The sequence below is a fragment of the Arachis hypogaea genome, chromosome 3, assembly GCF_003086295.3.
Source record: "Arachis hypogaea cultivar Tifrunner chromosome 3, arahy.Tifrunner.gnm2.J5K5, whole genome shotgun sequence".
Classification (NCBI taxonomy): domain Eukaryota; kingdom Viridiplantae; phylum Streptophyta; class Magnoliopsida; order Fabales; family Fabaceae; genus Arachis; species Arachis hypogaea.
Genome location: NC_092038.1, coordinates 115,157,619 through 115,169,175, shown reverse-complemented (window position 1 = coordinate 115,169,175; position 11,557 = coordinate 115,157,619). Strand labels below are relative to the sequence as shown.

The window sequence follows — 11,557 nt, the reverse complement described above, 5'->3', positions numbered from 1 at the left end:
TAAAAAGAGAAACTACAAGAAAAATAAACTAAGAACCCTAATTTCTGGAGAGAAGGGAGAGCTTCTCTCTCTAGAAAACAACCTACATAATGCTAAACTAACCTTAATTTCTCCCTCCTTTCACATGGAGTGAGGCCTTGTTTAATATAGGAATAATCAGCTTCAGAAGGTCCAAAAATTGGGCTCTGAAGGCCCAGAAATCGCCCCCAGCGATTTCCATTAAATGAGTCACGCGCTGGGACTTGTGCGTACGCACAGGTGTATGCGCACGCACATGCTGATTTTCCTCTTGTGCGTATGCACAGGAGGTCATGCGTACGCACACATGGCTTTGTGGTTCTTGTGCGTACGTACACTCCAATGTGTGCTTCTCCTTTGTTTTCTTCATGCTTTCTCCCTTTGTTCATGCTTCCTTCCACTTTTGCCTAGCCAAACTTGCCTCTAGGACCTAAAATCACTCAACAAACATATCATGGCATCAAATGGCCTAAAAGTGGGATTAAAATCACTAATTTAAGCTCAAAATAGCATGTTTTCATAATTAGGCACAATTTAGAGAGAAAATACAAAAGCATGCTATTTACATGAATAAATGTGGGTTTATGTGATGAAATCTACCAAAATCAAACCAAAATATATCGTCAAATATGGATTCATCACCCCCTAGAAGGGTGCTTGAATATGGTTTTTGAGACCTAATAGCAGAAGATAGAAGAAGTTGGAAGGTTGAGGAGGATCTAGAGCTGCTGATCAGAGGAGGAACCGAGCAGGGCTCAATAGAATTCAATGTCCAAACGTGTCATTTTGATGCACAGGGACTTATTTGTCCCTTAACTTTTTGCCAACCATTCATGTCATCACTGTAATAGATACATCAACATTCTCCTCTCCAGATTAACATTTTTCGTTACGTTTTTTAATCTAACTCCAGATAGGAATATAATTGCCATGCATTATTAAAAGTGACGAACTTAAATATATTTTTTAATCTTAAAGAACTTAAATGTCTGTAATTAAAAAAATCAATAATTTATTTATTTTTTACTCAAAAATTTTATTGTTTTTAGTTATCTATTTAAAAATATAAATTAAAATATATTATTAAATTATTAAATTTAAAAAAATAAATTAATACTAAAAATAATAAATTCATAGACTTTTAGCATTTTTATCTTGTTTGGATTTAGACCTCTTCTTATCCACGGAAAAGCCAAAGTGGCAATTCCAATTTAGCAATTTCCAAAGAATGTATAATCTTCCGTTACAATGAGGAATTGGAAACGGTGCACCGTAATTAAATACCCTCGGTCAATCCCATTCCCTTTGGAAAAAAGGAAGAAGGGTAGTGTATCGGTGTATCCCCGTACAATCATTTCAATTTCTTGATACGAAAGATGACCCCACCTCACAACTCATGTTACACAACAAACATACTCTTCCATTCGGATTCCTTCTCCTGCAAGTTCTCTCCAAAATGAGATGTTTTCTCATTAAAAAAAATTAGGGACTATTTAGTTTGAATGTTATTTATTTTTAGAATATCATGAAAAGAAATATAAAAAATAAAAAAATAAATTAAATAAACCTAATATTTTGAATATATATTTTTAAAAATTAGTAATTTAATTTTGTTATTTTAATATTTTATTTTAATACATTATCAGTATAAAATAATTTTATATATATATTTAATTATATAACATCATATCAAAAATATTACTTTTTACATTGACTGCATGAATGATCATAAAAAAATAGATATAATTATATAATTATATAAAATATTTTAGACAATCAATATATCAAAATTAATCTCTTAAAGATGTTTATAGAACTTTTGTTAAAAATAAATACTAAATGCTATTTTGCATTAAGGAAACATATAGTATTGAATAAAAAATTATTATATATTATGTATTATACGTTAAACATTTCCTTTCTTTATTAAGTTTAGTTAATATGTGCGGACATAAATTAAAATTATTAATTAAAAAAGTTTATACAAAAAATATAAAATTTAATTTTTAATATATTTATTATTTATTCATTAAAAAAATTTAAAAATTTGTACTAATAATAACCGTAAATAGATATACCACTGTGTTCAGTAGGAACGATTGAGCTTCGCTGAAAAAAAGGTGGAGAAGGAAAGAATCGCGTTGCGCATTTTAAGACTTTATTAAAGGAAGACTGAGAGACTTATTGTTGACCTTAATGAGTGCTATTGTGTTGTGTGTGCTTCGTTGCTAAGTTTCAGTTTGACTTGGTAGTTACACCTCGCTCACAATTCTCATACTGCATTGTACTGTGATCGATCAATGGAGAGAGCGAAGGAACACGTCGAGCAAATACGGAGGAGCAAATTCTCGATCGGAGGAGCACCCAACCCTCTGACGGAGGACCTCCACCAAGCCGTTAGGAACCTCTCTGCCGAGCTCTACGCTAAGGACGTTCACTTCCTCATGGAACTCATCCAGGTCTCACATTGATTTTTGTTGTGACAATAAATAAATGTGTACTCTGGTGTGGTCCCTCCTTAATATGTTCCTTCTCGGTTAACCCCTTACTCATAAATTTTTGTAGTCTTAAATAACATCATTAGAATTAAACTAAACGTGTAGTGTTTTAACAATCAAAATTCGACTCAGTTGATCAATTAAGAACAATTTACCCATGTTGTTTACATGCAAACTACAATAGCTCGCAGAACCTGGTGAGATGATAATAATGTAAACTATGTATTGAATAATATTACTCTATTATTAGATTGGTTAGTTTCTGAATCACTTATTTGCTACAACAGAACGCAGAAGATAACCAGTATGATGGAGGAGTGGATCCCACCCTTGATTTCATTATAACTTCGAAGGACATAACAGGCACTGGTGCTACAGCCACTTTGCTCATCTTCAACAATGAAATTGGCTTTTCTACTCGAAACATCGACTCTATATGTAGTGTTGGACGCTCTACTAAGAAAGGCAACAGAATTAAGGGTTATATAGGGGAGAAAGGTGAATTCTCCCACCTATTATTTTGACTTCAATTAAGATGCTAATTCTTAGTATTTATCCACCCTGAATCAATTATTGACAATATTTAATTATGTCTAAAGTATGAGTTTTTATTAGGATATGTGTCTATGATTCGGTCTATTTGTTAAACATTAATTCTGTTATTATTAGACAGCAAAAGTTGCTGTGCAAAATACCATTTTTGTTTAACTATTTATAATAAAGAAATTCGTCTGTGCTTTATCAATTGTAGAAGATCTTGTTAAAAAATGTAGCTTTTTTGCATGTATATCCTCCTCTTGCAGCCACACTACTCCCTTCTTTGTTCTCCTCACTCCACCTCAAATGCTATTCCTTCTTTCTTTTGGATTATTTGTCAAAGGGATCAGATAGAACATTGTTTATTCTGGGTGATATTAAGTTATTATCCATATTGAAACCGCATGGTTTCAATAAATCTGGTTAACCTGTGACAGAATTTCTTTTGTGATTAAACTACAGGGATTGGGTTCAAGAGTGTATTTCTGATCACTTCTCAGCCATATATTTTTAGCAATGGGTATCAGATACGGTTCAATGAAGAGCCGTGTCCACATTGTGGTCTCGGCTACATAGTTCCTGAATGGGTTGAGGAGAAACCAACGCTTCTCGACATCAAACAGATATATGGTGGCGGTGACACACTCCCAACCACAACGATTGTGTTACCACTTAAGCCAGACAAAGTTGCACCAGTGAAACTGCAGCTCTCCACCATTCATCCTGAAGTTCTGTTATTCCTTTCCAAGATCAAGCGCCTTACAGTCAAGGAAGACAATGATGATCCTAAGCTCAACACAATAAGTGCTGTTTCTATTTCGAGCGAAGTTAATTTCAAGACAAGCAAAAACATCAATGCCGAGTCCTACACACTCCATCTTTCAGAGGAGGAGAATGGTGACTCTGAAAAGGAATGCAGCTACTACATGTGGAAGCAGAAATTTCCTGTCAGATCAGAGAATAGAGTGGAAAGGAGAATGGATGTTGATGAGTGGGTTATAACATTGGCTTTTCCAAATCATGAGAGGCTTCAAAGGGGAAATACGTCACCTGGGGTCTATGCATTTCTTCCCACAGAGATGGTGACCAGCTTTCCTTTCATAATTCAAGCTGATTTTGTGCTGGCTTCATCGAGGGAGACAATCCTGTTGGATAATAAATGGAATCAAGGGATACTCAGCTGTGTCCCTACTGCTTTCATGGAGGCATTCAAATCCCTCATTATTACAACAAATGATGCTCCATTGTCTAATTTGCCGCGGATGTTTCAGTTTCTTCCAGTCAATGCCTCTTCCTATGCGGAATTAAATGTTGTGAGGGATGAAATAAAAGCAATGATGGCCCAAGAAAATATTATTCCCATTGAGACATACACCCAGCAGAAGCACTTCTACAGGCCTTGTGATGTTGGTAGGTTATTGCCTGCTTTTTGGGATATTTTGACCAGTGCTCGTGAGAACGGAATAACTTTTCATAATCTATCTAGCCATGGAAGATATATTCTTTGTTCTTCATTTGACAAAGCTAAATATGACCAGATACACAGTTTCTTAGGAGTCAAACTAGTGAGCAATGAATGGTATGCCAAGTGCATCCAGAGTTCGAATCTTGTGGAGGGAGTGTCAGAAGATGTCTATCTAAAGCTTCTACTTTTTGTTGCTACTAACTGGGCGTCCAGATTTGCTTGTTCTGATATGGGGAACTTACCATTGATAAAATATGTTGGTTCTAATGGGAATATTTCCCAGTTCAGTGTAAATGAGTGCAGATATCATCAGAACCCCAAGGCAATTTTGTTAGCCGATCAAAATCATTCTCGTGTTATCTCATGGCTAATTGATTGGAATAAGGAATTTCAGTGTGTATCCCATCGTTACTTTATGCCTGAGAACATACAACAAGCAATGTGGGCATTCCCCAAGAGACAAACGTTGATGGAATGGCTAGAGCATGAAGTCAATGTATCTACCTTGGGTTTATACAAGTTCGCAGTTTGTCTGAGCAAATCTCTCAAGAATCACAAGCTTGTCATCACATATGCTCACTTCTTGTATCACTCTTTTTCAACGGGTTATTTGACACCTCGTGAGGTAGGTGACCTGTGCAGTTCTATGCCACTTGTGGACAATTATGGGAACGTGAAAACAAGCAGAGGCGGAGTGGTAGTTCCTGCCAATGGGAGCAAATGGGCAGACTTGGTTGTTTCCAATCCATGGACAAATGATGGTTTTGTTGAATTAGGAGAAGAGTACATGCATCCTTGTTGTTGTGCAGGTCAATCTTCACGTAAAAATGAACTTTTGGACTTCCTTCGCAAATTTGCTGGAGCTTCTGATGTACCTTACATATCTGCTCCATTTTATGGGATTTCTGGTGTAGATACGCCACTTACTAAGGAAAATGTTTTCTTGCTTTTGGATTGGATTCGTAACCTGAAATCTAAGGGTATGAATCTACCTGAGAGGTTCGTAAATTGCATAAAGCAAGGTAGTTGGCTTAAAGTCACTGTCAATGGATACAGGCCACCTTCACAGTCATTTCTAGTTGGTTCTTCCCTCGGAATCATTTTGCAGAATGGATCTGCTCTTGTCGACATTCCTCTAGTTGATGAGGAGTTCTATGGGCAGAAAATATTGGAGTACAAGGCAGAACTGGGAACAGTGGGAGTTATGTTTAGCTATGAAGAAGCGTGTAACTTTATTGGTAAACGACTTATGTCTCGCGCAGCATCTTTCACTTTGAGTAAAGGCCATGTGCTTTTGATACTTGAGTTTATTCGGTATCTACGGGTAAAAATGCTTCCCGTGGATCAATTTGTGAACAGCATTAGACGAGGAAGTTGGCTAAAGACATCACATGGTTATAGGTCTCCCGTTGGTTCTGTTTTGCATGATTCAGAGTGGCAAACTGCATCACAAATTAGTGATATACCTTTCATCGACAAGGCTCACTACGGTGAAGAAATATACCGTTTCAAAGACGAGCTTGAGTTGCTTGATGTCGTAGTTGGCTTCCATAATAGTTACCAGCTCGTAATAGACAACTTGAAATCACCGTCGTGCTTGAAATCTTTGACGGCTAATGCTGTTCTCTTGATTCTGGAATGTATTCGTGCTGCTGCTGATAGCTCTGACAAACTGGTTAATGCCCTAAAAGCAGCCAATTGTTTGAAGACTAATAATGGCTTTAAATCTCCTGGTGAATGTTTCTTGCCTGAGCCTGCATGGCGATGCATTCTTGATGTGTTCACTGGTTTCCATGTCATTGATCTTGGTTTCTATGGAGAAAAGATTTTCATATATAAGAAAGAGCTGAAGAAAGCCGGAGTTGTGGTTGATTTTGAAGAGGCAATGAAAACATTTGGTGATGTGTTCAAGAAAAAAGCATCACAGACTGATATAAACAAATGTCATGTCGAGTCATTTCTATCGTGCTGCAGACAAGTGAAAGAAGCTGAGTACAAGTTTCCTTCTGAGTTTTTAGGAATCTTAAGTACTTCCAAATGGTTGCGAACTCGGGTTGGTGATTATAAGTCTCCAGGGGGCTGTATTTTATTTGGTCCAGATTGGAAATCTCTCTCTGCGATTACTTGTCTCCCTTTCATTGATGACAGTGACAGTTGTTATGGCATGGGGATACATGAGTATAAGGAGGAGCTGAAGAATATGGGGGTTATTACCGAACTGAAACTTGGTGTAGACTTTGTTTCAAGCTGTCTCAGGTTTCCATCAGATCCTTCCAGCATAACTCCTGAGAGTGTCCTATCATTGTTGGAATGCATTCGGCTATTACTTCAGCGCAGTCATTCTCTTAATGAGGACTTCAAGAAAAGATTATCTAAACAATGGTTGAACACCAATGCTGGTCATAGGACCCCAGATAAATGTTTGCTGTTTGGTTCTCAGTGGAATTCGTTTCTTAAACCAATGGATGGACCTTTCATCAATGAGAACTTCTATGGAGCTAAAATTGCAGAGTACGAGAAAGAACTCTGTGAAATTGGAGTTATTACTGATGTCAAGAAAGGATGCTCGTTAATTGCCAGCAACATAGATTTACATTCTGACTATCCCACCATTGTACGAATATACAGGTACTTGAAAGAACACCATTGGATACCAGAGAATGGGGGCAACAGGATTTGGGTTCCCAAGGGAGATGATAATGGAGAGTGGGTCAATCCCAAAGAATGTGTCAAATGTGACAAGAATGAATTATTTAGTTCGAGGTTATATGTTCTTCGAAAGTATTATGATAAAGACTTGTTTCCTCTCTTCTCGGATATGGGTGTCAGAGGCGAGCCATCACTTATTGATTATATTGAGTTATGGAAGGAATGGGAGAGTTCCGGGAAAAAAATTTCACAGGATGAATGCTGCAAGTTCTGGACTTACCTTTTGCAACACAGAACCAAGAAGTCAGAGACGATGATTGCTGAGAATTTGATGAAGCTACCTGCTACATCAGACTCTGATAAAGTAGTTTTGCTAGAGAAGCGTGATGTATTTGTTGCTGATAACCTTCACTTGAAGAATCTTTTTCAGCAAGATGGTGTATTTGTCTGGTATCCTAAGCAAAGCTTGGCATCATTGCCCAGGTCAGAATTGTTAGACTTGTACAAGAAAATTGGTGTGCGCACCATATCTGAGTCTGTTCTCAAGGAAGAATCATCCTTAGTAGATGATGGAAAATTCACACAAGTGGACCCAAGAAATGTTTTCAACGGGAAAGGGTTGGTTAAACTTATTCTTGGATTTCTTGCATGTTCTAGCCTCAGAATGGAAGCTGAGAAAAGGCATGAAGCTGTTCAAGGTATTCTTAACCTCACTGTCTGTGAGACAATGGAGCAAGTCACTGTAAGCTATAGTTTGCCATTATCATCAGGGGATGTCATTACTAGGGAGGCAAACAGGATGATACGTTGGGAAAGGGAAAGTGAAAGCTCAAAACTCTTCACTCAAAAGATGGACTGGAGCAGCGGAAAAGCAAGCATGCTAAAATATGCTACATATTTCTGCGAAGCAATCTCTGTCGGTGTACTGTCTGAGAATGTTGATCATGTACCTGCTTTATCCGAGTTGATCAAATTGGCTTTCGTGCTCAAGTTTGATGAAGAAGCTGTTGATTTCTTGATGGAGTCCAAGGATCTGCAGATTTTTTGGGAGGATGAAGAGTTCCTCAGTTCTGCCTTCCCAGTTGACTAGGTTTGCTTCTGTAACCTAATTTCTGTTGCCATTTCCTGCCAAAAAAAAAAAATGATAATGATGTGATTTTTATTGTGTTTGTTTTGTTGTTGCAGGTTTTATGTAGTATTGGGGCACTCTTAAAATATGCTGCTGATTCACGGATCAAATAATAGTATTGTATTAAATGATTGCTGTTGATTCGTGGATGTTATCGTTTATCATAGTGTATGTGTTTGTTTATATTCGGTTTGGTTTGTACTTTGTTGTCGCACAATTGTAATTCGAGGTGCTGTATGTTCCTGATTTGTGTATGTTCCTGATTTGGTGTCCTTTTACATTTTGACCTTTGGGGTTTACTTCATGGAAGTATGGAACTCAGCAACATGATAATTGCTCTTTATTTAAGTAGTTAAGAACTGTAAAAGGAATAAATGCGTAGCAGCGAATATTATAGTTTGTGTACTTTTCTGGACTCGTTTTATTTGGTATTAATACATATTAATACATCATGATGACATAAGCTATAGGCGATGCCATATACATAGGTGAAGTTTTCGTCTATTTCTTCAAATTCTCTATTCCACCAGATAACAGAATAAATTGGTAGCAGAGAAAACTTAGAAGTAGTTACATAAAGTCTAGAAGTAGTAGAAGTTGACTAGACCTGGTCAATGGTATTAGAAGGTGGGAATTGACAAGTTCTAACATAATTTAGGGTCAGGTGATGGTGTCTTCATTCTTTCTAACATGTACCTAGTATCGTAATCAGTTGTGTGGTCTTGGAGGAGCAACCATACGCCTCCTGTCATCGACACCAGCACATGAACACGTTGGATAGTAACAGGACTTAACCTTGAACAATCTCTTCACATTCCCAGCCCCAAACTTCTTTGCCTTTTTCCCTTTTCTCTTTGTCCTTGGTTCTTTTCCAGGTTTAGCAATCGGAGTTTCCTAATGACAACCGAATCAGGAAAATTGTTTTTATTATTTATTGTCTTCATTATCTTTTTCTTGTTTTTGAATGATTAGTACTCAAGAAGATAACAAATAACAAGGGAAAGTGCTTACAGAATTTAAGCTGTCAGAGGTCAAGCTTGCAGATTTATCCGAGCCTGACTCTGATGGCGGCCTTATTACACTCTCAGTGCTGTGCGCCTTCTGGTGCATGGCAGCAAGGCTATGCTTCTCACCTGTGATTGCCACACACACTGTTTAAGTATATCTAAATTTGCAGAAAAAAACATTGAAGGTGCTTTTTCTGTCCGATGTTATTCAATCTTTATTCACTCACCTCTTTCTTCTTCTTCTTCTTCCTCTTCATCGTCCTCATCATCATCATCATCATCATCATCTTCTTCTAATGATAATAATTCTTCTTGTTCTACTTTTGCCTTATTGGCCTCAATGCAATATATTCTGAAGCTTGGAGATCCTGGTAGAAATATGCCAAATTCTTCACGCTGTTCATTTACATCAATACTTCCCGTTGCATCTACAAATACCTCATCGTCTTCCTTTGTTTCTTCAGTCTGTCCTTTCTGTATTTCAATATCTTCCAGAGCCTTTTTAATAACATGACTCACTTTTTCTTTGCCATCATCATGATCATTGTGTTTGTCATCCTTCTTCAAGTTGCTTTCTTGAGAAGTTTTCACTTTCTCTTGGCCATCGTGATTGTTATGTTTCTCATCCTGCTTTACGTTCTCTTGAAATTTTTTCACTTTTTCTTGGCCATAATGATCGTTGTGCTTGTTATCCTGTTCTACCTTGCTCTCATTGCTATCTTCCACTTTCTCTTGGTTATGGTGATGATTGTGCTTGCTATCCTTCTCTACGTCTCCCCCCTCTACAGATTCATGTTTAGCTGTAGAAGTGGGCAATGGAACCACTCTCGATGGCTTCTCTGCGGTTAGCTCCCGCACCGGCAATTCCTCTTTGGTGGAAACCTCCTCGGCTGGTTTGGTTCCGTTAGAAGATTGAGAATTGTTATCCCTATTCCCACCATCCTTCAACAGCTCCTTCTCAGCTTGAAGCTTGGTTGCGTTTCTACGTTTTTTAAACTCTTCGAACCGGCGAACTGTACCTGAATTAAGCTTTATTTTTGAATTGGCACCCCCCATTGCAGAGAGAGAAAGAAAAAAGTGTATTTGCAATGAAGAGTCCAAGTGCAGAGATGGGATTGTTGTTGTTGAGATCAAGAAATTAAAGATGGAAACGTCGAGAATTCTGAGGTTTGATTTTAAAGGGCAACTAAATTTGGTGTAGCAACTAAATTAACCAAAAGGGTCTTGTACACTCTGTGTTTGCAGTTATTTTCTCTCATTAATAGAAAAAAAATGCAGTGCTGAAATTGCAAATTTAGGATCCATCAAAACTAAGAAGTGTTGTTACAACTTAGGATAACTGCATAAGTATATTGAGGAGTTACTTGACAGAGTAGAATATTCAAGGTTGGTAACTTTCAACAATGCAGAGCCTAAAATTGCAATGTACCAGCTAACTAAATTATCTAAATCTGGCATTGTATTCACTCCTCAACACAAAAATAGGGTGCCATGTGTGATTGGTGGTAGAGCAGTATAACAAAATGGTCTGGGCGCCTTTGACAGGTAAATAGGTCAACTCTCGAATATCCTATTATTCAGGGTAGAGGCTGAATTTCACGCTATTCATTTTCTTATTCTTGTTCCTAACAAACTTAACAACATGGCTATGCCTATGTGGAATGAAATTGAACTGACATTGTAATGAAAAAATAATTGATTGTGTTTCTTTTGGATATGAAGCTGTAAAGTGAAAAACTGTGGGACGTAAGAAAACGACGTTGAAAAATATCCCTACATGTAGGACTTTTTTCCTTCTTGTTATCAAATCTTTTAAAAGTGTTGTTCAAAGATAATATCAATGGAAACTCTAAATAAAGAGTTAAAAAAAATTAACTTTAATTACTGCTCTTAGAATATTTCTTTTTTCCTTTTTAACTTCGATCCTATTTTTTAAGTTTTTCTTCTTATTATTTTGTTATTTTAAGACAAATTAAATATTATTTCATACGTTACAAAATAAAATTATAGAGATGGGTTCACATGTTGATCGTACACTTTTTAATTTAGATATGGAAGAAAAAATGGTGTAGAACGCAGTTATAGAGTGTATAGGTACTTTACGCAAGTGTGGTGTCATGAGTAAAAATCGGACAGTAAAAATCGGACCATCTGTGGTGTCAGGAGCAAAAATCAGACCCGTTTGATTTTTGGTACACAAATCGGACCCTAACTTTAAAAAATTTGGGTTATACAAATCAGACAGCTATTCCAT

General features: G+C 37.0%; 2 protein-coding genes across 2 annotated transcripts; one reads left to right on the top strand and one right to left on the bottom strand.

Moving 5' to 3' along the window:
* Nucleotides 1–2,100: 2,100 nt before the first annotated feature.
* On the top strand, nucleotides 2,101–8,701 carry LOC112790970 (uncharacterized). The gene is made up of 4 exons (XM_025833606.3): nucleotides 2,101–2,477; nucleotides 2,804–3,014; nucleotides 3,516–8,257; nucleotides 8,353–8,701. Exons 1-3 carry the CDS (start codon nucleotides 2,319–2,321, stop codon nucleotides 8,255–8,257), a joined length of 5,112 nt encoding a protein of 1,703 aa, XP_025689391.1. The 5' UTR covers nucleotides 2,101–2,318; the 3' UTR covers nucleotides 8,353–8,701.
* LOC112790971 (uncharacterized) lies at nucleotides 8,676–10,953 on the bottom strand. The gene is made up of 3 exons (XM_072233282.1): nucleotides 9,531–10,953; nucleotides 9,308–9,429; nucleotides 8,676–9,190 (listed from the first exon to the last, which is right to left on the bottom strand). Exons 1-3 carry the CDS (start codon nucleotides 10,357–10,359, stop codon nucleotides 9,005–9,007), a joined length of 1,137 nt encoding a protein of 378 aa, XP_072089383.1. The 5' UTR covers nucleotides 10,360–10,953; the 3' UTR covers nucleotides 8,676–9,004.
* Between the last annotated feature and the right edge of the window lie 604 nt (nucleotides 10,954–11,557).